This window comes from Panthera uncia (assembly GCF_023721935.1).
Source record: "Panthera uncia isolate 11264 chromosome A1 unlocalized genomic scaffold, Puncia_PCG_1.0 HiC_scaffold_17, whole genome shotgun sequence".
NCBI classification, from domain to species: Eukaryota; Metazoa; Chordata; class Mammalia; order Carnivora; family Felidae; genus Panthera; species Panthera uncia.
Window position 1 is genome coordinate 55,068,469 of NW_026057577.1, and position 27,503 is coordinate 55,095,971.

The 27,503-nt window shown below is 36.0% G+C and overlaps 1 protein-coding gene across 4 annotated transcripts in view; it reads left to right on the forward strand.

Annotated features, from left to right (window-relative positions):
- Positions 1 to 27,503, forward strand: part of POLK (DNA polymerase kappa) — a 73,240-nt gene that overhangs the window by 14,223 nt on the left and 31,514 nt on the right. For all 4 annotated transcript variants that reach the window (XM_049649649.1, XM_049649648.1, XM_049649651.1 and 1 more), the window contains exons 2-4: positions 12,490 to 12,652; positions 19,238 to 19,357; positions 26,698 to 26,850. In XM_049649649.1, the coding sequence (XP_049505606.1) occupies positions 12,518 to 12,652; positions 19,238 to 19,357; positions 26,698 to 26,850 (408 nt within the window). In that variant the 5' untranslated portion in view covers positions 12,490 to 12,517. The remainder of the gene's footprint in view (positions 1 to 12,489; positions 12,653 to 19,237; positions 19,358 to 26,697; positions 26,851 to 27,503) is intronic.

Sequence of the window (27,503 nt, forward strand, 5' to 3'; positions counted from 1 at the left end):
CAGAAGTTAAATAGGTGTGTAATTTAAACATTTTGTTAGTGATATTCTTGAAAAAAGGGTTGGGAATTTTTTAAGCCATGGAAAGTATTTTTTTCCTTCCTCATTAACGGGGTATTTTAGGGAAAAAAATGTAAATATATGCAGTATAGGGGTGGAAGAGGATGAGGAAGGCAGTGCTGCTGTATATCAAGGGACAGAGAAAATCTTTCAGATATTTAAAACGGCAGATGAAGGGGCACCTGGGTGGCTCAGTCGGTTGAGTGTCTGACTTGGGCTCAGGTCATGATCTTATGGCTCGTGAGTTCAAGCCCCGCGTCGGGTTCTGTGCTGACTGCCAGGAGCTTGGATCCTGCTTTGGATTCTGTGTCTCCTTCTCTCTCCCTCAAGAATAAATAAATGTTTTTTAAAAATAAATAAAAAATAAAAGGGAACATAAAGAAGCAGGCGTAAGGGAAAGTGTTCACAGAAAATACAGGAACCTGGTCTAGCTCTGTCCTTTGAAGGAAGGGATGTACCTGGACACATCATGGCCAAACTGATGAAAACCAAAAATTAGGAGAAAAACTTGAACGCAGTCAGAAAAGGCACATTACATAGAAAGAACAACAATTTGAACTATCATGATCTTAACAAATAATGGAGGCTGAAAAACTGTGAAGCTACATCTTTAAAGTACTGAAAGAAAAAAAGCTTGTCAGTTCTATACCTGATGGAAATACCTTTCAAGAATAAAGATAAAATAAGTCTGCTGGCATACTGATTAGGAATGTAGGCTCTGGAGGAGCGCCTGAGGCTGAGTATCCAACTCTTAATCTTGGCTCAGGTCATGATCTCACCGTACATGAGACTGAGCCCTGCATCAGGCTCTGTACTGATGGTGAGGAGCCTTCTTGGGATTCTCTCCCGCCCCCCCCTTTCTGCCCCTCTCCTGCTCACTTGCTCTCAAAATAAATAAAACATTTTTAAAATTGTAGGCTCTGGAGACAGAAACTTGGATTTGAATTTCAGCTTGGACACCTCTGGTGGTCATGGATGAATTACATAAATTCTCTAAAGTTCAGTCTCCTTATGTATTTTACTAACATATATACTTTATTGGGATAATACCTAAATTAGTAAGTAATTGAGAAAAATAAATGAGAGAATGCTTTTTAAGCCCTTAGTACCTGCTTGACATATGTTAAGTTGTTAGAAAGTGTTAGTTATCATTTATTCATATGTATTTTTAGCTAGTGTAGCCAACCTTTATGGAATTTTACGCTATTTTTATCCCTCCCCTCACCCCAGCTTTAGAGAAGTTGGCTACATCTTGAAAAAGGAAGAAACCATTAACAATATTGAAAATGAGAAATCACTTTTGCTGCTACTTTGACTTGTACAAAGACAAGATTTAGGAAGCTCTCATTTTCAGAGAAAATTCTTATAAATAATGCTTTCCCTTTATTTTCTGCATAGCAATGCATAGGTAGAAATATAGGGTGTTTTTGATCATTGATTTTTACGGAAATTATTACATAAGGCAATCCCTGGTAGAAATGAACTCTTTGTTTTAGATGCCATGATTATTGAAGATATTACACTTTGGATCACTAAGAAGATCTGCAGTTGATCTCCAAATGTATTTTAGTAAAGTATGAATGGACATCATATTTTTATAATTTCATTTTCCTTGTTTCATATTCTTCATTTGAAGATTTCTTAGGCTTTTAGAGAGTATTCAAAATAATGATGTCGTTTAAAAATAAGTTTAGACCATAAATTGTGTTTTCTATTACAGTAATAAATGATATTTTATCTATTATTTATGCCACTTTCACATTACTTCCATGAAATCTATAAAAAACCTGTTCCCCCCCCCCTTTTTTTTTTCAATTTTAGAGGGAAGGAAAGTGAGCAGGGGAGAGGAGCAGAGGTAGGGAGAATCTTAAGCAGGCTCCATGCTAAGCATGGACCCTGACCCAGGGCTTGATCCCGTGACTCTGGGATCATGACCTGAGCCAAAATCAAGAGGTGGATGCTCAACCGACTGAGCCACCCAAGCGCCCTTGTTCCTTTTTTTTTTTTTTTTTAATTTTTTGAATGTTTATTTATTTTTGAGAGAGAGAGAGAGAGAGAGGAGCAGGGGAGGGGCAGAGGGAGAGGGAGACACAGAAGCCAAAGCAGGCTCCAGGCTCTGAGCTGTCAGCACAGAGCCCTACATGGGGACTGAACTCACGAACCGCGAGATCATGATCTGAGCCGAAGTTGGATGCATAACCAGCTAAGCCACCCAGGCACCTCTGTGTTCCTTCTTTTTGATAAGATTTCAATAATTTTGTTTTACCTTCTTTGTATTTATAATGTAATGGCTAAGTGTGAATGTTTTGATGCTAGACCTGAAATATAGTCTCAAATCTACCAATTATTAACTGTTTGACATTATCTAAGGTACATGTAAGTCTACACCTTAGTTTCCTCATCTCTTAAATAGGATTATACATGTAAAACACTGTAAGATCCAAATATTACTTTTTATATTACTGCATTTAAAAAGACTTAACTGAGTGGTTAGCATATTCTGTATATTAACCTGCCCATCATTCATTCATTCAACATATAGTTATTAAGTAACAGGCTCAGTGGCCTACCACTATACCAGGTTTTGCCCTCTTGAAATTTATATTTTGATTGTACTAAGTGCTGCAAAGAAACACTGTCTTATTCTTGCACAAATTCCAGGAGAAAAAGGTATTTGGCATAGAAGTTATTCAGTTGATCCATTTATTAGTATATTTAGATTATTCAGTTTTATTCAAATGAAACATTACTAATCTTTAAGATAAAACTTTTTCGTAGCAGTGTTACTCACACTTTGATCTATGTACCAGTGCTAATCCATAATGAGATAATTACAGAATTTGAGAGTCAACTATAAATTTATTATCTCACAGTTTTGGTGGATCAAGGATCCCAACATGGCTTTAACTGGATGTCTCTGGATCATGAGGTTGCAGTCAAGCTGTTGTCTAGGGCTGCAGTCTTATCTGAAGACAACTGGAAAAGGTTCCACTTCCAAGCTCACTTACATGACCTGTCAGAGCTGCCTCAGAAAGCAGCTGACTTCCCCAGAGTGGGTAATCCAGGTCGAGAATGAGAGCATTCAAGATGGAAGTCACATTTTTTTTATAACCCATTTTTGTATATGATATCCCATCCCTTTTGCTGTGTTCTATTTGTTAAGAAGTGAGTCATTTAATTACATATTATGGTATTTATTTGTTGTACCTTTTTCTTTATTTTCCTAGCATCTATGAAGTATTTTTAAAGGTAAGTTAGTAGCATCAAAAAATGTATATTTCATTTGGAGATTAAATTTTGCTTCTTAGTATATTTGGCATTATAGAAATGAATAATTCATATGCTAGAAGCTACTGTCAACATATGACCAGTTTTCATAATGCTGTATAGTATAGGCAGATTTAATAAGAGGATCAGAATTAACTATAATAACTTATTGGCATTGGGAATGTGGTTTTGGCAAAAATATTAACTGACAAGGTTTTACAAATATGCTAAAGCTATTATGGTTTAAAGTTTTGAAATCTCAGAAATTTAAGTTCTTAACTTTAATAGTGATGAATACTTTATTTTAACCTTTTAAAAATGGTAGTCACATAGTGAGAATCCAGATTTTAAGTCCCAAAACTAGGTTGCTATTATTATTAGCTTCAAGCCTTTCAGTAAAGGCTATATGGTTCTAATCTCTTCTTCAATAAGTGAATTTCAGAGTCTACTTTGACTCCCACACGTTTGAGGCCTGGTCAGGAAGAAAAAAGCATTTCCAATAAATACTAGATTAAAAATTAAAAAAAAAAAAGTCCACGAGGAAACCAAAGCATGGAATTCATTTCCCTTTTCTAAGTAAAATTATGGTGTCCTCCAGAGGCTGATGTATCTTGCTTACCTGTGAAGGTTATATAATACAAGTGAATTTTTAGATTGAGGAATTAGATTAAGGGATTAAAATCTGATTATATAAACATTTAGCATATATTTATATTTTTTTAAATGTGCATGTTCTTTTTTTTTAAATTTTTAAATGTTTTTATTTATTTTTGACAGAGAGAGAGAGAGAGACAGAGCATGAGTGGGGGAGGGGCAGAGAGAGAGGGAGACACAGAATTGAAAGCAGGCTCTAGGCTCCGAGCTGTCAGCACAGAGCCCGACACGGGGCTCGAACTCATGGACTGCGAGATCATGACCTGAGCTGAAGTGAGACATTCAACCGACTGAGCCACCCAGGCGCCCCCAAAATGTGCATGTTCTAAAGTAGAGTTCTAAAGATTATTTTGGGAATATTCTGGGATTTAATTTATAATTTTACTCTGAAGGGGCACCTGGGTGACTTGGTTGAGTGCCCAACTTCAACTCAAGTCATGAACCAGCGGTTCATGAGTTCAAGCCCCACCTTGGACTCACTGCTGTCAGCCTGTCAGTGCAGACCTTACTGTGGAACTTCTTTACCCCTCTATCTCCCCCTCTATCTTTCTCCTCTGCTTGTGCTCTCCCCAAAATAAATAAATATAAAAAAATTTTTAGAGGTAAAAAAAAGTAAAATTTTATTCTGAAACTTGATTTATTCTTAGAAGTTTATTAATGTAATTTTTTACATTAAAAATTATTTGTCAAGCTTCATTAATAGGAAGCATTTCTGTGCATATTGTAGATAGTCTATATGTGATTTTTATCAGTCATGCCAAACATATGATGAGAGTTTATTCATATAGTTAAGTATGATACTAAGTATTAGGCATTAATGTTGAAATTTCATATGTGTCTAGACTTGCTTATCTTAATATTGTCTTCATTGACTTGAAGTAAACTGAAATGTAACTCCTAGTACCTTGATTTGAATATTAGGATCATGTCAGTGGTAAAGCCTTAAAAATCATGAAGAATATTCTCTTGTTGGTTCGCTAAATATCACAAGATCCAAGCGGTGGGTGCCATTTGTTCTTTTGAGTTCCCTAAACTCGGGTGGCTGTGTGTGTGTGTGTGTGTGTGTGATTTTTTTTTCACTTGTCATTTATTTAGTCATGAACATTTTTTTTTGTTTTTTTTTCTATGATTTCTCAATCAATTACATGCCCGTATTTGCAGCCACATTGATCACATTGTAGAGAAATAAATAAGAATGAAAGTGAGAGGAGAGAAACCACATTTATTGCATGCTTACTTAGTATGTGTTTACTTTGCTAGGGACCCTTACATATCACACACTTAATCATCAACAACCCCTGGAAGTAAGTTTCACAGAACAGGATACCAAGATTCATACACTTTGAAATCATATAAATTTCCCGGGAAGACACAACTAGTTAAGTTTTAGAGTTGACATTTCAGTCCAGGTCTATCTGGCTTCAAAGCATATACTTTTTGCACTATATCAAAATGTCTCAGCACTGAACTCTTTTCATTAAGTACTGTACATTAAAATAAGCAGTATATTTAGATCTCATTAAGAAAAAAATAGGTAACAGTTAATCTGGACTGCTTTTTCCCTTTATTAACAAGAGTTAGTAGCTCTCGTTAGCTACAATAAATCACTCATTATGTAACAGATGATAGTGTAATAAATTATTCTATGTCAATGTTTTGCAACTTTTTCTAACCTATACTCCCTTTCATAGACCTTACTTTTTAATGTTATTTGAACCTTCAAAACAATTATCACTAAAAACAAATCATTATTTCTCCTTCCCCTCCAGTTACAGCATATAACTCTGGGAAGGGATGAGAAATCATCTCATCAATTAAGAATAATTATTTTTGCTGATTTGGATATAAATTCCAGATACTGTTGTTTGGTATCAGATATTCTTTATATATCCTATCTGTTTAAATGTATTTTTATAACATTTGTTATAACATTTGTTAATAGTCATTAACAAATGGATTGTTACTGTTTTAAAATGAAAGTCCTTTTAACAATATGATCTAACAGAAGTCAGGTTATATGGAGTTTTTGATTTATTAGGGTTGGGGAAAGTGTGTTTTAAATCATTTTGGGTTAATTACTCCAAAATCACAACTTCTTGCTGATATTATTTCCTCATGTTTGGCAAATCTTGGAATAGTATTTTCTGGATGTTTAGTTTTTTGTTTACGGTTTTCAGGAATATATAAGATCAGGCAGAAAACATAATAAGAATGATTTTCAGAGCCTGGCTTCATACGGAAACCACCCTTTTAAAATTCATCAGTAGTGGGGCGCCTGGGTGGCTCAGTGGGTTAAGCAGCCGACTTCGGCTCAGGTCATGATCTCGTGGTCCGTGAGTTCGAGCCCCGTGTCGGGCTCTGTGCTGACAGCTCAGAGCCTGGAGCCTGTTTCAGATTCTGTGTCTCCCTCTCTCTGACCCTCCCCCGTTCATGCTCTGTTTCTCTCTTTCTCAAAAATAAATAAACGTTAAAAAAAAAATTAAAAAAAAATAAAAATAAAATTCATCAGTAGTAAACAACTATTTGCACAACACTGTGAATGTACTTAACACTACTGAACTGTAAACTTACAAAATGCTTAAGATGGTAAATTTTGTTATATGTTTATTTTTACAATTACAATAAAATAAAAAGAAACATAGCAATTGTTATCTGAACACTGCTAGTGCAGTCTTGGAGTTGATAGCAATTTCAATACATATCAGTGTTCACTCAGATGCTTCTAGGTAGTTTGAATCAGAAAAGCGGAGATCACTATTAACTTTCCCTTTTCTGTAAGCTGCCTGTTTATTCTTTTACATTAGTGATAGAATATATATGATGAAATTCTAGGAGAGCTGCACAGCATCCATAGAACAAAGATTTAAGGAAAAATCTGAGGTTTTACTTAAGATATCATTTGAAGAATATTATGTTGCTACAATGTTTTAAATACCTGCGGTAGACTAGTTAGAGCTATAGGAAACTGAAACAATCAGTAGCAATGGATCAAGAAATAATATGGAGAATATATCAAGAAAACACTGGAACATGGGGTGCCTGGGTGGCTCAGTCGGTTGAGCGTCCGACTTCAGCTCGGGTCATGATCTCACAGTCTGTGAGTTCGAACCCCGCGTTGGGCTCTGTGCTGACAGCTCAGAGCCCGGGTCCTGTTTCAGATTCTGTGTCTCCCTCTCTCTGACCCTCCCCATTCATGCTTTGTCTCTCTCTGTCTCAAAAATAAATAAACGTTAAGAAAAAAATTTTTTTTTAAAGAAAACACTGGAACAATGTGGCAGGGGGTAAGTGAAAGGATAATTTTTCCAGGATAGGAAAATAATACTTTGTACACCTTTTTCTGTTATTAAATATTTTCCTTCCTATAATGTAGGATGTAACATATCATTTCTTTTTTTTTTTTTTTTAATGTTTACTTATTTATTTTGAGAGAGAAAGATTGCAAGCTGGGGAGGAACAGAGAGAGAGAGAGAGAGGAGGGAGAGAGAATCCCAAGCAGGCTCCACACTGTGAACACAGAGCCTGACCCAGGGCTCCATCGCACAAACTGCAAAATCATGACCTGAGCTGAAATCAAGAGTTGAACACATAAGCAACTGAGCCACCTACGTGTCCCAGAGAGCCATTTAAATTAGTATTAAATTTCACTTCCACAAAAATATGGAAAATACTTTGTGATATAATTTTTGTGCATCTCTTGTGAATATTATGTGATCATCTCTGCTGGGAGCTAGCTCTCTCTTTCAATTTATGGATTTCTAAAGTAAGAACTAATGGGGAGAATAGAGATAACCAGGACTAATGAGAGATTCTAGAAATTTGAGAATAACAAATAGTAAGCAATAAAAACAAAAGTAGGCTCACCACAGAGACATAAATGATAGTGCTAAAAGGAACTCATAGGAATTAAAATATACTGAAACTTAGTATGTTTTATTAACTCTCTCCAATAATTTTTTGTACATTTAGATATAACTGGAAAGTAATCACAGAAATTAAATTTAACAAGGCAACTTAATTTCCCAAAGAGTAAATATAAACTAGAATCTTTTGAATATTAATGGAACATAGCAAGTAAACTCAAACATGTAAATTCAAAATATTGTTTAAAAATTTTTTTTAATATTTATTTATTTCAGAAAGAGACAGAGAGTACAAGCAGGGGAGGGGCAGAGAGAGAAGGAGACACAGAATCCAAAGCAGGCTGCAGGCTCTGAGCTGTCATCTCAGAGCCCGGCGCGGGGCTCAAACTCATGAACCGTGAGATCATGACCTTAGCTGAAATCAGACACTTAACCATCTGAGCTACCTAGGCACCCCTAAATTCAGAATATTCTTATATTGTAATACACGTCCCCAAAGTTTTAATAAATTAATGTAACTATCAAATACCTTAGGAAAATAAGGCTTATAAAATGGAAGGTTGTTTATTTAACTCATATAGCTGTCCTTACATATTTAATATTGAAATAAGGAAAAATTACAAGAATTTTATGGGTGCCTTAAGGGTGACTGCATGGCTTACTTGGTTAAGTGTATGACTCTTGGTTTTGGCTCAGGTTATGATCTTGTAGTAAGTGGGTTTGAACCCTGTGTCAGATTGTGCACCAGCCTGCTTGGGATTCTCTGTCTTCCTCTCTCTCTGCCCCTCCTCTCTCTGAAAAAGGGGAGCCTGGGTGGTTCAGCTGGCTGAGTGTCTGACTCTTGATTTCAGCTCAGGTCATGATCTCACAGTTTCATGAGTTTGAGCCCCACATCAGGGTCTGTACTGACAGTGTGGAGCTTGCTTGGGATTCTCCCTCCCTCTTTCTTTCTGCCTTTCCCCTGCTCACATGTTCTCTCTCTCTCTTTCTCAAAATAAATAAGCAAATAAATAAACATTAAATAAACATTAAAAAAGAAATTATAAACTTACTAACTCCAGAAAAGTAGTTTTTCTCACAGTCTTTTAATATAACTATGTAACCTTGCTATGTGAATAAAAGGATGAGAAAATGATATAAAAATGATATAAAATGATATAAAATGAGAAAATGATATAAAAAAATGACTGAGTTCAGTCATTCCACAGATTATTTTTTGAGCCCCTGCTCTGTGTCAAGCACTGTTTGATGCATTTGGGATATATCAGGTAAAGCAAAAACAAAAATCAAAGTACCCTGTCCTCTTGGAGCGTCCATATTCACAGGAGAGATGGATAAAAAGCATAATAAGTATGTAAATTTATGTTTATTATGTTAGGAAATGATAAGAGTTATGAAAAACATGGGCCATTGGGAAGAAGGGGTGGGAGGTACTAATCAGGTTGAAATTTAAATAAGGAGGTCAGGGTAGCCCCTCACTGAGAAGGTAACATTTAAGCAAGACTTGAAAGAGTTTAGTCAATAGGGTATCTAGCTGAAGAATCCTAAAGGGGAAGGGAATAGCCAGGGCAAAAAGTTTCAAGGTTAGAATATATTGACCAGATTTGAGGAATAGCAAAGAGATCAGTGTGGCTGGAGAGTAGTGAGCAACGGGGAGAGTATTAGACAGGTATGAGGGTCGACAGGTAATTGGGATCCAGATTCTGTTGGGACTTTGCTTTTATTCTGGAGTAAGATGGGATGCCATTGTACAGTTTTCAGCAAAGGAGTGATTGTGACTTACCTTGTGATTTAGAAGAATCGTTTCAGCTACTGTGTTGATAATTGATTGCATGGAGGGCAGAAACAGACTATTTAAGAGGCTATTACATTAATCCAGGCAAGAGATAATGGTGGTTCAGACTAGAGTGAAAGAAATGACAGCATTGAGAAGTGGTTAAATTCAGAGTATGTTTTGAAAGCAGAGTCCATAGTGTTTGCCAACAATTTGGATGTGTGGTATATGAGAAAGAGTGAGGTTAAGTATGACTACAAGATTCTTTGCATGAGGAATTGGAAGTGATTGGAGGGTTGCCCTGAACTGAGATGAGGAAGGCTGCATGCAAGTGGAACTGGTTTGAGTGATGGAGGCAGATGAGAAGATCAGTTTTGGACATGTTAAATTTAGGATACCAGACGGGCATTTGGACTGCAGCTATAAACTTGGAACTTCTTAACATATAGAGGATAGTAAACTATCCTCATGAAACTAGGCTTGGTAATTGAGCATCAGCAAGACAGGAAGGTAGCTGCAAACTAATTTTACCTATCTCACAACTTTGCCTGGTGCCAGTGTTGCTAATAATAACCCAGTTCTTCTGACCCAATTAGGGACCAAAAGCAATTCTTCCTAGAGTTTTTGGGCTAAATAATATATTCTTTGTGAATAGTAGGCATTCATAAATGTTTCTGTTCTTTTTATACATTTCAGTTTTTAAAGGAGAAGACAGCTTACATGTAAGATTTGTGCATTCAACATCTTCAAGCTTCAATGGTGGTGGTTTGGGAAAATATGAATGAATTACATTCACCAGTTTTATTACTAAAGCATGAGACAAAATATAGGGTGATATTAAGTTGAATGTGATAGTTGAAGAGAAAAATCAAACGATAAAAACAGAAAACTAGCCTATATTCTCTTGGGTACTGGGAAACAATAGCACCAGTGGTTCCCATACTTGGGGCACATTGGAATAACTTGGGCATGCCTTAAAAATACTGATACCTGGTTCCTACTCTCAGACCTTGGAATTTATGTCACATGGAATCAAAACAAACAAAAAAACAACCTGAACTCATTGATGCAGAGAACAGATTGGTGGTTGCTAGAGGTGGGGTAGGAGTAGGCGAAATGGGTAAAGGTGGTCAAAAGGTACAAATTTCCAGTTATAAAATGAGTAAGTCATGGGGGTATAATGTACAGAATGGTGACTGTAGTTAATATCGTATTGTATATTGGGAAGTCGCTAAGAGATTAGATCTTAGAAGCTCTCATCACAAGAAAAGAAATTGTGTAAGTATGTGTGGTGATGGATGTCAAGTTAAAAAAAAAAAAAAAGGAAAAGAAAAGGTCCTCAACAGCATAGAATAAATGAACCCTCTCTAAATCATGCAAATAAGAAATCACTGGCCTAATTTGTTATAGGTTCATGACAGCTGTTTACCTGGTCATTTCTTTATAGCATACATGCACTCCAAATTGGAAGCAGCTGTGATGTTATGGCAGCTGTACTAGACTTGAAGAAGACTTGGATTCACATCCCAGTTCTTTTGCTTATTAGCAGACTTATGATGGCCAATTCACTTAACCTTCCTGAATTCCAATTTCTATCTTTCCTATGAGAATAAGCAGATCTGTGTTGCATGGTTATTATATTTTTAAAAACTAATAAATATGAAAGTAAATTATAAATTAATATTTAAAGATATTAAAGAATTATTTGGGGTGCCTGGCTGGCTCTAGCTGGTAAAGCACATGATTCTTGGTCTCAGGGTCATGAGTTCAAGCCCATGTTGGGTGTACAGCTTACTTAAAAATAAAAAGAGTTATTATTTGAGAGGATTTTTCTTAATCTTAGATGTGACATAACATTATAAAATGTATTAATCTCCCAGAAGTGAATAGATTATTATTTCGTCTGTATTTTTTTCACTGCCTTAAGAAATAGAGTTCTGGGGGTGCCTGGGAGGCTCAGTCAGTTGGGCGTCTGACTCTTGGTTTCAGTTTAGGTCATGATATCATGGTTTGTGAGTTCAGCCCCACGTTGGGCTCTGTGCTGATGGCACAGAGCCTGCTTAGGATTCTTTCTCTTCTCTCTCTCTTGCCCTCCACTGTTCCCTCTCTCTCTCTCAAACTCTCTCAAAATAAATAAATAAACATTAAAAAAAAAAGAAATTGAGCTCTGTATACAGAGTGTAATAAATGCCACTGAACATGTTTAGTAGATGAAGTGTTATTTCATATTTGTTTCCTATACAGTATGTTAATATCTGAAAAACATGAACTTTGGACTCAAGTCTGGGTTTCAATACAGATATTGTCACTTATTAGCATATTTATGTCAGTAGATATGTTCTAAGACTCAGATTTCTTCTCTCTTTATTTTGGGGGTAATAAAATTTACCTTTCAGGGTAGGGCTACTGTGTGAGATTCAAGCGTAAAGTGCCTAGAATAGTGAGTGGCTGGCACAAAACTTGCAGGAAATGTTCATTTTTTTCCTTCTGAGAGTACAATAATCTTGGGATAGTAATTTTAAACTCTGAATAATAATTTCTCAGGGCTCCTGGGTGGCTCAGTTGTTTGAGGTTTGATTAATTCGGCTGACGTCCTGATCTCATAGTTCGTGAGTTCGAGCCCTGAGTCAGGCTCTGTGCTAATAGTGCAGAACCTGCTTGGGATTCTCTCTCTTCTCTCTCTGCCCCTCCCCCACTCACACTCAATCTCCAAATAAGTAAATAAATATTTAAAAAATAACAATATCTCAATGGCTAACAATTCTTATATTCTTAAATGTTTTTCTTGTTTTGCTTATTATCATCTTAACTTTTACGTGTCCACCTCCTCACCATGAATGCTTTGAAAAGCAGTGTTTATTTTGTATGTTTTTTTAGGTAATAAAAAAACCTTTAAGTTTATACCATGCATAGCACCAAGGAGAAGAATGACAACTGCAAAGATGACCTTCTGCTTAGGATGGGACTTAATGATAATAAAGCTGGAATGGAAGGATTAGATAAAGAGAAGATTAATAAGATTATAATGGAAGCCACAAGGGTATGTTTCTTGTTTCTTTTGATATCATTAATTTAGTAGCTTTTTAGCTTTCTGTTTAAAAGAAAATCAGTAAGTTGGAAATATTTTTTATTGTGATTTTTAATATTTTAATGTATCTTGTTGTTACAACAAGTGGGTATGGAATAATCTCCCTTCTGTTCTGTTGCTCTTCCTCTTGCCGTCCAGTTTTCCTGCTTCATGTACACATTATATGCATGTGTTTCAGTAATGTAACTTGGAGGTCTTTCCATAAAGATCTTTCCATAAAGATCTTCAGTTTTCATGCCTGCATGTGTAGATATAATTTATTGAACCAGGCGGAATGTTCATTTATGAACCTATACATCATTTCTAGTCTTTTGTTTCTACAAACAATATGACAGTGAATAACCTTTACAACTTTCACAACTTTACATATGTGCAGGTAAAATTATAAGAGATCGTAGAAGTAGAATTATTCCACCAAATACAGATAACAAAAAAGGATATATTCATGTGGAATTTTTTTAAATGTTTGTTTATTTATTTGGAAAGAGCGCAAGCGAGGGAGGAGCAGAGCAAGGACAAAGAATCTCAAGCTCTGCTGACAGCGCAGACCCCAACCCGGGGCTTGAACTCCCTAACCACGAGGTCATGACCTGAGCCCAAATCAAGAGTCAGATGCTTAACTGACTGTGCCACCCAGGTGGCCCACATATGGAATTTTTATGAATTGCTCAAGTTGCCCTACATAGTTTATGTATCAATTTAAATTTTCACTGCTAATATGTGTGCAACCATGCCTGCCCAGTGTGTTACTAAGCTTTTGGATTTTCCTATCTATAGTAATGTAGTGTAGGCTTAATTTGCATTTCTCCTATGAAAAGTGAGATGGTGCATCTTTTCACATGTTTAACAAGTGACTTGTACTTTCCCTTTTTACAAACTGTCTCTTCTCGTCATTTGCACAATTTTCCATTAGATTATTGTATATCTTTTGATTTTGCTTATGATACTTAATCCTGTGCAGAAGTTTTCTGTTTGCCTTTTTTTAAAATTTATTTATTTTGAGAGAGAGAGAGAGAGAGAGAGAGAGAGAGATGTATGAGCCCAGGAGGGACACAAAGAGAGGGAGGGAGAAAATACCAAGGAGGTCTGTGCTGTTAGCATGGAGTGAACAGTGAGATTATGACCTGAGCCAAGAGCAAAAGCTGGACACTTAACTGACAAAGCCACCTTGTTTGATTTTTCATATGTACTTGAATTAGTCAACTGCGTATGGCTTTCTCCAAGGTCATAAATATTTTCTTCTAATATTTTTTGTTTTATTTATATATTATGAAATAAATATCCCTTCAGAAAGGTGTAAAATTTAAGAGAATATACTTATTTTAAAGAAATGCATGCTGGTATCTACAGCAACTTACTTTTAAATGGTTTAACCAAAAAGAGGGGGAGGAGTGTGTGTGTATGCATGCATGCTTGTGCAAGTGCATATGTTGGAGTGGGGGTGTGTGTATCGTGTATTCCTAGAAATTGTGGGAGAAACTAAATGTATCAGGATATTAATAGCTGGTGAATCTAGGTGAGGACATAGGGGTGTTCTTTGTACTATTCCTTCAAATGTTGGAAGATTTAGAAATCCAAAATTAAACCTTGAGGGAAAAATAATTTTTTAAGTGTATAAAATATAGATAAAATTTTAAAAGTAAAAAAATTGAGATGAAGTAAGCAAACATAATATATGGACCCTGGTTGGATCTTGGTTTGAACAAATATATTTAGAACAGTTAAGGGAATTTGAATATGGACAGGGTACTAGATTGTATTAAGGAACTATTGTTAATTTTATTAGCTTTGAAAATGCTATTATAATTACCTAGGAAAAGGACGTCATTTTTAAAAATGCATACTAAAACACTGTATAGAATAGCTAAATATCATTATATCTGTAATTTACTTTAAAACAGTTTACTTAAAAAAATCAGTGAAGGAAATAAGACAAAATGTTGTTAAATCTCAGTGATAGTTTTATATAGTGTTTATTGTACTAATCTGTATTCTCTGAGATTGTTTTGAAATTTTCATCTTAAAACTTAAAAAAAGAATTAAAACCTATGACCCTAGTTTTCAGGTTAAGAAATAGAATATTTAAGTCATCCCAGATTTTATCTTTCCTCTCTCTTCTCTGTGTCCCAGTAACACTTATTAAATAGTTTCATCTAGATCATCATTTCTTACTGATCTGCAGTGCTTTCTTCTGTTCCACTGGATTGTTTGTTATTATATCATTACAACATGACCTGCATTCCAGTATTGTCTAGTAAGTCTAGACAACTGCTAGAACAAGTTCTTTTTTTGCTCTTTATTCTTTTTCAAGAATATCTTAAAAAGAGCATTTGCTCTTTCATATAAGTTTTATGTGATATACAGTTGACCATTGAACAGTGCGAAGGTTAGGAGCACTGCCCCCCCCCCCCCACACACACACAATTGAAAATCCATGTACACCTTTTGACTCCTCGAAAATGAACTGCTAATAGCCTACAATTGACTGGAAGCCTTACCAGTAACATAAACAGTCGATTAACACAAATTTTGTATATTATGTGTATTACATACTGTATTCTTATAATAAAGTAAGATGGAGAAAAGAAAACGTTAAACAAATTGTAAGCAAGAAAAAAATATATTTACAGTACTGTACTATTTTTTTTTTAAGATTTTTTTTTAATGTTTATTTATTTTGAGAGACAGAACGTGAGCGGGGGAGGAGCAGAAAGGGAGGGAGACACAGAATCCAAAGCAGGCTCCATCCAGGCCCTAGGCTGCCAGGACAGAGCCCAGTGAGGGGCTCGAACTCACGAACCATGAAACCATGACCTGAGCTGAAGTCAGATGCTTAACCAACTGAGCTACCCAGGCGCCCCTGTATTGTACTGTTTTTATTGAAACAAGTCCATGTATGAGTTGGCCTACTGCAGTACAAATCCATGATGTTCAAAGGTCAGCTGTATATACATACATAGAACTATATATACATATCATCTGATTGATATGTATCTATCATATAAAATATATACTTTATACATATTTTATATACCAATATATATTAAAATATTTATATATTTTATATAATATATATTCCTCTAGTGTGGGGGGTTGGGGAGTTCATCATAAATATCTTTTTTGAATTGAAATTTTCTAATTGTTACCGCTTCACAGAAATGCAACTTCTTTAAAATTTTTATCAGAAACATTTTTTGTTGTTATTTATTTATTTTTTTTAGAGAGAGTGTGAATCAGGAAGACAGGCAGATGGAGAGAGGGAGAGAATTTTAAGCAGACTCCATGCTCAGTACAAAGCCTGATGGGGCTTGATCCCACGACCCTGGGATCATGACCTAAGCTGAAATCAAGAGTCAGACACACAACCAACTAAGCCACCCAGATGCCCCTATCAGAAATTATAAACATACAGAAAATGAGATACTAAAGTGAATTCCTGGGTAATCATCACCCAGCATCATCAGACATCACCTTATTTGCAAATATTGTTTCATCTATCTCACCCCTCCCTACTGAATTTTGGAGGTAGAAGATGGAGTATTTTAAAACAAACCCCAATAAATTGGATAAATTTCTAGAAATTTAAAGTTTTCCAAAACTGACTCAAGAAAATATGAAAATCTAAATAGACCTTTAATAAGGAAAGAAATTAAATCAATAATTAAAAATCTCCATTCCCCCCCCCCCCCCCCCCCCCCCGAAAAAAAAAACAAAAAACAAGTCAAGATGGCTTCAGTGGTGAATTTTATCTGACACTTAAGAAGAAATAATACTGGGGTACCTGTGTGGCTCAGTTGGTTAACCATCTGACTTCAGCTCAGGTCATGATTTCGCAGTTCATGAGTTCGAGCTCAGCACTGGGCTCTGTGCCGACAGCTCAGAGCCTGGAGCCTGTTACAGATTCTGTGTCTCCCTCTCTCAGCCCCTCCCCCGCTCATATTCTCTCTCTCTCTCTCTCTCTCTCTCTCTTTCAAAAATAAATAAACATTAGAAAAAAAATAATAAATAAGTAAACATTTAAAAAAGAAGAAATAATACCAGTATTCCACAAGTTCTTCCAGAAAATGAAGAAATATGTAGTATTTACCAACTCATTCTCTAAGACCAGTATCACCTTGATACAGTAGCCAAACAGGCAGAATATTATAGATCATTGTAAATATAAAAGCCCTCAACAAAATGTTAGCAAACTGAATCCAGCACTATAAAAAGAAGATTATGTTCCATGACCAAGTGGGATTTATTCCAGGAATGCACTTTTCTCCTAAAATCAGGAACAAGGCAAGGAAGTTCACTCTCATGTCTTCTCTTCAACATAGTCCTGAAAGTTCTAGCCAGTGTAGTCAGGCAATAGAAAGAAATAAAAGACATCTAGATTGGAAAGGAAGAAATAAAACTATCTCTTCACAAATAACATGATGTTTATGGATAGAAACTCTTACAGATTTCAAAAGGAGTGCAACAGTTGTACCCTGAAAATAACAAAAGTGTGTTGAGGGAAAGTAAAGATCTAAAAATGAAAGCATCCTATGTTCAACAATGAGAAGACTCAACATTGTTAAGAGGGTAGTTCTCCCCAAACTGATCTATGGATTCAGTGTAATTCTTCATCCAAATTCAAGGGGCTTTTTTTCCTGCCGAAATTGATAAACAGACCCTAAAATTTATATGGAAATGTGAAACACCTAAAATAGTGAAAACAATTTTGAAAAGGAACAAACAATAAGGTCTTTGGCTTTCCTGTTTAAGAATGTGCTATAAAGTTGCAGTTATCAAGATAGTGTGTTACTGTCATAAGGCTAGACATATTGAACAATGGGGTAGAATTAAGAGTCCAGAAGTAAATCTTTGCATTGATACTTTATTGGTTTTTGACGAAAGTACCAAGGCAGAAGGATCATCTGTGCAGCACATGATGCTGGGACAACTGGATATCCACATGCAAAAAAAAGATGAACCTAAACCCTCACTTCACACCATATACAAATTTAACTCAAAATCAAGTTAAATGTAAGAGCCAAAGCAGTAAAACTTAATGAAGATATGAGAAAGTCTTTGAGACTTTTGGTTAGACAAGCATTTCTTAGATATAACAATAAAAGCACAGTCAGTAAAAGAAAAAGTTGACAAGTTAGACTCATCACATTTGAAAACATCTGCACTTCAAAAGACACAATTAAAAAATGAAATGATAAGCAACATAGTAATATAAAATATTTGCAAAATACTTATCTGATAAAGGACTTACATCCAGAATATAAAGAGAATTTTTATAAATTGTTAGTAAGACAACCTGGTTAAAAATGGACAAAAAATATAAATAGACTTTTCACTAAAGATATAAAAATAGAAAAATAGAACCCTCATACTTTGCTGGTGGGATTATAAAATGGTTCAGCCACTTTGGAAAACAGTCTGGCAGTTTCTCAAAAGGTTTAGAATGGAGTTACCATATGACTCAGAGATTCCACTCCTGGGTACCTAAGGAAAGTGAAAACATATGTCCATGCAAAAATGTCTATATGAATGTTCATTGCAGCATTTCTCATAAAAGCCAAAAAGTAAAAATAATCTAAATGTCCATCAACCTAGGGCACCTGGGTGGCTCAGTTGGTTAAGTGTCCAACTCTTGGTTTTGGCTCAGGTCATGATCTCAGGGTTTCATGGATTAAGCCCCTGGTCAGGCTCTTTGCTAACTGTGCAGAGGCTACTTGGGATTCTCTCTCTCTCTCTCTCTCCCTCTCTCTCTCTCTCTCTCTCTCTCTCTTTGCCCCTCCCCTACTCAGTTGCTCTTGTTCTCTCTCTCTCTCTCTCTCAAAATACATTAACATTAAACAAAATTTATCAACCTGATGAATGAATAGATATTATGTTCAGTGATGGGATGATAGGTGATTTTCTAAAAGTGATTTTCTACATTTTCTTTAATGACTAACATTAAAATTTTGTAAAAGCTTTTTTAAAAAATTTTTGAGAGAGTGCAAGTGGGGGTGGGGCAGAGAAAGAGGGAGACACAGAATCCAAAGCAGGCTTCAGGTTCTGAGCTGTTAGCACAGAGCCTGATGTCGGGCTTGAACTCATGAGCCATGAGATCATGACCTGAGCCGAAGTCGGACGCTCAGTTAACCGACTGAGCCACCCAGGTGCCCCAAAATTTTATAAATGCTTTTTACATAAAAGTGAAGGAAATAATTGATAACCCAAATGACTGAGGGCTTGGATATGCCCATGGATCCTGTCTAGGACACATTGTTATTTTCTGAGTGCCGATCTGTACTCATCTCAGAGTTTGCAGCATATAATTAGTGTCTCAACAAGCCTATGATGTAGGTAACTGTAAATTCATTTTGCAGGTAAGGAAATTGAGGCATAGAAAGATTAGTAGTTTTAGGGTCACCCAGCTAGCAAGGAGTGAGCTAAGTTTTGAATTCAGTAATTGTGATTCTAGTCTATACACTTAGGTACCATGGTTATACATACTACGGCGATGCTTTCCTTCTGACACTTTCTTATGCTTTGTTTTGTTTTCTTACAAAGGGGTCCAAATTTTATGGAAATGAGCTCAAGAAAGAAAAACAAGTCAACCAACGAATTGAAAATATGATGCAACAAAAAGCTCAAATTACCAGCCAACAGCTAAGGAAAGCACAATTACAGGTATTAATTTAATTGCTAAAGAAAGTGAAAGCTGGTAGAATAGTAATTGATAGTTAAAATGCATCATGGTCAAGTCACAACTGAAAACAAGGTAAAATGTAAATGTTCATTATATTGTAAAGCATAAAATTTAACAAATATGCATACTTTGTTAAATATTGGTCTACTCTTTTACATAAAGACCCCATACCTAGGCATTGTCACCTCCATTATACAGAAGAGTTAATGGAGCCTTAATTAGGGTAAATAATTTGCCTAGCTTCAGAGCTAGGATTTAATCCAAAGCTTATGTTCTTTTTGTTATATACATACTTTGCAGCTACAAAAGGCCACAAGATAAATGTGGCATGTTTTCTTCAATGCTGATTTTGCAAAACAGATTTAGGGGAACATGTTCACTAATTAAATTATAAAGCAATTTAAAACATAATTGTGTTGTACTAAAACTAAGGTAGAATGCCAAATGTGCATGAATTTTTAAGATAAAACACCAGACTTCTAAAAATTTGGAGGCTTTTGGCTTCTCTAGTATCTTCAGGGAATAAATACTCCAAAGAGTTTCCTCTGGTATTTAAAAGCTATTCCAGGAGAAGAGTGAGTAGAGCAACACTGCAGGGCATCATGTAGTAGATTGAAAACTCAAAATAGTCAAGGTTTTGCTGGTAAACCTAAGGTTTACTTTTATATATTTAAAAAAAAATTTTTAATAAAATTTACTTTTAAAGACAGTTTTTATCCTCTATCAAAATCTGATTCAATTTAACAAAGCAGTTTAGGCTGTAACATGATGATAAAATCATATTGATCTAGGCCACACATTTCTTCTCGTGATAGAGTTCAGAGATGCCAAACTTTATGTTTTTTTCTTTGCCAAATTGTAATGTGTCATTTTCTTCATATATGCTTTCCTAGAGCACAAGCTAGTTTTTTATCTTATGTGATAAGTGGTCTCCTCTCATAAAGAAAGATCACTTGCCTTTGCCTTCGCAAATTATCATTTAAAAAAATTTTTTTTAACATTTATTCATTTTTTGAGGGACAGAGAAAGAGCACGAGCAGGGGAGGGGCAGAGAGAGAGGGAGACACAGATCCAAAGCAGGCTCCAGGCTCTGTGCTGAAGCACAGAGCTCTATGCGGGGCTCAAACTCACAAACTGCGATATCATGATCTGAGCCGAAGTCAGACGCTTAACTGACTGAGCCACCCAGGCGACCCCCAAAATTAGCATTTTTAATGCTGCATAGCATTCTACTGTATGGAGGTACCATAATTTATTTGCCTTATCCCACATGGGTTTCAGTTTTTTGTTTTTATATATAACCTTGCGATGATTGTTCTTATTTACATATCTTTGTACTCTTGTCCTGTTATTTTCACCAAAGATTGTACATTTTCACATTTTCTTTTTTTTTAATTTTTTTTTTTTTTCAACGTTTTTTATTTATTTTTGGGACAGAGAGAGACAGAGCATGAACGGGGGAGGGGCAGAGAGAGAGGGAGACACAGAATCGGAAACAGGCTCCAGGCTCCGAGCCATCAGCCCAGAGCCTGACGCGGGGCTCGAACTCACGGACCGCGAGATCGTGACCTGGCTGAAGTCGGACGCTTAACCGACTGCGCCACCCAGGCGCCCCACATTTTCACATTTTCAACACAAGAGTGCTAGTTTCCTCACATACTTGTTTCAAATTAAATTTTATTAATTTTATCAATCCTTTAGTTTTTGCTGGTAGTGTCTAAATATTATTTCAGGGTTATTTTAATTTGCGCCTTCTTTGATTATGACAGAAAAAGAATGTCTTCCCTTGTATTAGCCATTAATATTTCATTCCTATGGGAATTCCTTTTTTATTGTTAGTATATAGGCTAAGTAGCTGGCACAAGATCCCAAAATACAGTGGTTCAGATCAGTTAAGAGTTTATTTCTTTCTCACATAATAGATAAGTATTCCTGGGGTACCTGGGTGGCTCAGTCGGTTAAGCGTCCAACTTCGGCTCAGGTCATGATCTTGCAGTTCCATGGGTTCAAGCCCCATGTGGGCTCTTGCTGACAACTTGGAGCCTGGACCCAGCTTTGGATTCTGTGTCTCCCTCTCTCTCTGCTCCTGCCCCACTCATGCTCTGTCTCTCTCTCTCATAAATAAATAAACATTTAAAAAAATAGGTAAGTAGTCCCAACTGATTGGGTGGTTCTGCTCACTGTAGTAATTTAGGGACCCAGGTTCTACATCGTGTTGTTCTGTCATCCCCTAAGTGTTATCCTTACCTGGTTTACAAAATGGGATTACCTCCAGTCTATATTCTAGACCCCAGTAAGGAAGAAAGAATGAGGAAAAAAAATCAAAGGAAAGTAATTTGCTATTCAACAAGTCAAAGAGAAATTGCACACATTACGTCAGCTCACGTGCTTTCTCCTTTTAATTTTTTTTAACGTTTATTCATTTTTGAGAGACAGAGTGCGAGCAGGGGAGGGACAGAGGGAGAGGGAGACACAGAATCCAAAGCAGGCTCCAGGCTCCAAGCTGTTAGCACAGAGCCCCACGCAGGGCTCAAACTCATGAACTGCAAGATCATGACATGATCTGAAGTCGGTCACTTAACAGACTGAGCCACCCAGGCCCTTTCTTTCTTCCTATACTAAATTCTCATTGTACTTAAATTTGTTTCTGGATTCTCTCTTCTACTCAGTTGAATCTTTTCCTCTATCATACCATGCAATTTTAGTTATTCAATAATAATAATATGTTTAATATGTTCCTTCACTACGATTCTATAAATTTTTTTCTCATGCATTGTTTCTTTCACATAAATTTAAGCATTGTTTCATCGAGTTAAAACAGATCCATTCTGTGTATAATAACATTATTTTTAATTGATATTAATCCTTAGGCAATTTATTTTCAGAACCTTTTTTTGGTAAGTTTTAATCATCTATACAAATATCTCTTATAAAGCTTTAAAGATATGATGCATATGAGTCATGCAATATAAGAACTTTTTGCTGTTCATGACTCTTTTTAAAGCTCATAATCCTTAAATATGCTAATAATCTGAAGTATTAGAAAATACTTTATATTGTGTAACAGAGCTTCAGATTTTGTTACAGTTTTTGTTGACTATTTCATGAGAGACTCTCTGACATCTTTTGAAAGGGGAGTGGCAGGAAATCTGTTTTATGTTGATTGTTAAATTGTTTCACTTGTTGAGCTTCCTTTAAAAGAAATTGTGTAAATGGGAGGGGATTGAGGAAATCCTAAGGAATCTAGAAGATCTGAGAGTAAGAGAGGTTTTCTATGGGAAATGTGTTTCTATTCCAGTGTCATGAATTTTCCAAATAATAGATTTTTGTATGGATGCTATGATGGTAGGAACTATTATTGTTAGTCAAGCTGAGGTAACTAACCTCTATAGTCTGCCGGAGTATTTATTCAGAACCTAAGTGTTCCCCACTCCATCCTGCCCTCTTTAGACTTCTTAAAGGCACAATCATTTTTGTAGCTGCCAAAACATCTTGTTATAACATGGATTCATAAATTAGATAGACAAACATCTGAGGTGCCTGGGTGGCACAGTTGGTTAAGTGTCCAACTCTTGATTCTGGTTCAGGTCATGATCTCACAGTTTGTGAGATCGAGCCCCACATCGGGCTCCATGTTGCCATTGTGGAGCCTGCTTGGGATTCTCTCTCTCTCTCTCTCTCTCTCCTTCTCTTTCTGCCCCTGTCCTGTTCACGGTCTCCCTCTCTCTTTCTCTCTCTCAAATAAATAAATAAACTTAAAAAAAAAAAAAAGAATAGACAAACATCCATGTTATATTAAATGGAAACTACACAGCAAATCTGTGCATTTTGACCATTTTAACAACTGATTTTATGGACCTGGGTTTATTTACCAATTTAGGGTAGTAGTAAGTCAGGAAAATGAAAAACAATATTTCTGAAACAGTTTCCTGAATGTAATCAAAAAAGGGGATTTTTTTAAAAAGTAAATAAAGCATAATGTTGATATAAAATACACTATTTGAGTTTGGTTTGAAGTTATTTCAATATTAAAGACTTTTTAAGATACATTTTAGGGAAGCATTATAAAATAATGGAAAGAGCACAGCCTTTAGAGTAACTTGGTTCATAGGTCTAGTGCTAACATTTACCAGCTGTATGACTTAGGGCAGATTACTTCCTCTTACTGAAGTTTAGTTTCCTCATCTATAAGATGGGAATAATAATTACCATCTCAGAATTATTTTTATCACTAAATGAGTTAACATAGAAGTGTTGATTCTAATCTGTACACTTAGCCACCGTGGCTATAGGACACATTTGATATACTCAATAAATGTCACTTCTGTTTTTAAAATTATAGGTAATATCATGAAGCCCTTTCCATATCCCTGGATGAGTACATTACATGAGTAGCTCTTTTAATTCTTCCAATCGTTGGGGATTGGTTTAGTCCCACTTTTCAAAAAAAGGAAGAATGAGGGGAGTTAACTTGCCCCCATCATGTAACTGAAGACCCAGAAGAAGCTCTTATTCTTAACCATGGTCACACACACTAGTTTTGAACTGTGGCAAAAGGGATAACATACACGTGAGAGGCTCAGATCAGAACATGGAAGTTATTTGTAAGGGAAAATAGAAGAATGGAAAACATGAATGAGGATTTCATTAGAAGAAATTTGAGAAAAGCAGGGTGGTGTGCATTTGGTAGTTGCAGAGAGAAAAGTGTTTAGACAAGGGTGAGTAATGAGAGTAGAGGAAAGCGGAATGTGTGAGTCACTCAGTGGGGAGGTTTCCTTTTGCCAACTGTACTTTTGCTTGAAGCACAGAAAAGATAATAGATTGCTGAAGGAACTGTCATAAAATTAACATATGAGGCTAAGGAAAGCTTTTTTCCACCTGGTTTGCTTTCCATTTATTATCTTTTTCCTTTCCAATATTTATGGGTTAAGATACTTCAAATGCTGCTCCCATATTCTCAGTCGATTCCTATCATAGGTATATTTTCTGGATTGAAATAGAGTAGTTTTTAACCCCCCCTTATTTTTATTAGCCTCCATGATTTGTCTACATCTTTTTTTTTTTTTTTTTTTTATGTCAGGATGCTATTCTCTAATTTAAAATCGAAGTACTGGAAAAAATAGTTGTTTTAAATCTGGATGATAGATTGGAGTCATGTGAAAGTTCCACTTATTAGGTTTCTCACTGCATGAGATCAGCCTTCTGCAAAATTTTTCTGCACATTCTACTTCCTCTTTTTAAACCAGAAAAATATATATATATTTATCAGTGTAAAATTTATGTATTTTCTCCTATAAGTCTCACCTCTTTCTCTCTTATAAGAAAAGAATTTAAAGGCAAATCAAGTCTTTATCTTGATAGAACTCATAATTTAGTATCTAATATAGTAAGTGCACCATAGGGGCAGGAAAACAACTAAGGGAACATTAAATTCTGTGGCATGGAGGACAGAGAGCTAATTAAGCCACAGAGAGGTATCTGAGCTGACCCTTCAAGGCTTTATGACAGAATGAGGAAGATCGTCCTAGACAGAGGAACAGCCTGAAAAAGGCACAGAGCATCTCAGTGAGTTGTAGCCTAAACAGAAGCAGACCCTCTAGAGGTTCACTGGAACCAACTGGAAACAAATATGGTTCAGGGGATTATTTCTTTTAATATTTCTAATTTTGAGAGAGAGAGAGAGACAGAGTGCAAGCCAGGGAGGGGCAGAGGGTGAGGGAGACGCAGAATCCGAAGCAGGCTCCAGGCTCCAGGCTCCAAGCTGTCAGCACAGAGCCCGACGTGGGCCTCGAAATCATGAACTGTGAGATCATGACCTGAGCCGAAGTCGGACGCTTAACCAACTGAGCCACCAGGTGCTCCTCAGGGGATTATTTCTAAAAGAGAAGTTGCAGTCTTAGTCTGCAGCTAGTGGGGAAACTAGTGTCACTATAATGCTAAGAAGGAAGACCATGAAAAAAATTATCCAGAATGGAAGCAGAGTTGAAGTCTAATGAGGAGGAAATACTGAATTATACCCCTGCAACTTTCCACTTTTGAGAAAACCTGCTATAGAGATCTCCACATGGTGGAAATTGCTTTCATTCCAGAGCTTACCCCTATTGCTTATATCTATTTTCCCCTCAGTTTTTTATTCCTTTGCTGTGCAGCTATCCTTTGATCCTTTAGTAAGAGATTACATTCATTAAACTTGTCCCATTTGCTAGCCACTATTCCTTGCTCCTTATGTATTCCATCTTATTCCAAGTGATCATAGATCAAAATGGTCACACCACCACCCTCGGCTACGGGGAAAGCTGGGAAGCATATTTAGCTTCTTTTCTCTTCAGCCTCTATAGTAGAGGCCACAAAAAGGAACACTTGGAAATGGGTCTGTCTGTTACATAAACCTTTTTCTTACTGCCTGCCATACTTTGGTTATTTTTACCTCCTTTCATTTCCCTTTCTTCTTATCAATCCAATTCTTTCTCTCTAGAGAAATAAAAATGCTTTAAAGATAAGTTTCTTGGCTATTATATTTGACATATATATTGATTTCATGAAAATAAATTATAGCTTAAATTTTCAATTTTGATTTGTATTGACTAACGGTTACCAAATTTTAGACTTATAAAAACAGTTCTACAGAGTGAATGTTTACATTATGATTTGTACATTCACTTATACAGTACTCTTCAGCGTAAAGGTAATATGCCAAAGAAGTATATAATCTTTCGTTGTAGATTTCCTTTGTTGCTACTTTAAAATGTTAATGTTATGAGTCAGTGAGAATTGTTTATTTTACCTAAGCTTTTATTTACCATTAGTTGATGTCCAAATTTATAAAGCAGAAGAATCATTTGATACAAGCACTTACAATATTTCATTCATTCAAGAAATATTTATTAAGTTCCTATTATGTGATTGTAGTGAGTGAGAGATGGAAGACTTGGTAGGGTAAGATATTTGAGAATCAACTCCCTATCTTCATGAAAATAGAAGCAATTATCAGCCTTAATAAACAACAATAAAGTGTAAGTAGATAGGGGTACCTGGCTGGCTCAGTCGGTGGAACATATGACTTTGACTTTTGACTTTGAGGTTGTGAGTTTGAGCCTTATGTTGGGTGTAGAGATTAATTAAATAAAAAAAGGTTAAATAAATAAAAAAGAAACTTCAACAAAAAAATGTATACATAGATAGGTGGGTCAGTGGGTGGGTGGAAGGATGGATGGATAGATGGACAGAGATAGATACCTACTAAACGAGAGATTGATGTTATGATTGATGGTGTTTTGATATCATGTTGACTAAAAATATGTTAACTTTTTAAAAAATTAAGGTTGACAGATTTGCAATGGAATTAGAACAGAGCCGGGATCTGAACAATACTATAGTGCACATTGACATGGATGCTTTCTATGCAGCTGTAGAAATGAGGGACAATCCAGAACTGAAGGATAAACCCATTGCTGTAGGATCAATGATGATGTTGGTAAGTAGGTAAAGATCAAAGACAAAAAAGGAAATTTCATAACATATTCAAGTAAAGCTTACTGGTTCATGAAGGGGGAAGGGGAAGACTTTGGTAAGCTTTACCAGTTTGCTGGGCGTTTTTCTGTGTGCTTTATATGTGCTCAATTATGGAATCCTTTCAACATCACTTGAGGAAATTTTTATTTCCATTTGACAGACAAGGAAACTAACTCAGAGGGGTGTTTAAAAACTTCCCCAAAATTACAAACCTGGTGAATGGTAGAGTGACATTGTATCTTTCTGTTGCAAATTGTATTTTTTAAAGTAACTATTCTAGTTAAAGAGAACTGGAGAAGAAAGAAAAGGAAATGTTATTCTAAAGCAGGCTTGCACACAGTGGCTTGCAGGCCAAATCTAGTCCTTTTTTTTGTAAATAAAATTTTATTGGAACTCTGTCACGTGCCATTCATTTGTTGTTGCATTGAAAGAGCAGAGTTGAGGGGCTCCTGGGTGTCTCAGTCAGTTGAGTGGCCAACTCTTAATTTCGTCTCAGGTCATGATCTCACAGTTGTGAGATTGAATCCTACGCCAGCCTCCACGCTGAGCATGAAGCCTGCTTAAAATTCTCTTCCTCTGCCCCTCTTGCCTGCTTGTATGTGCATGCTTTCTCTA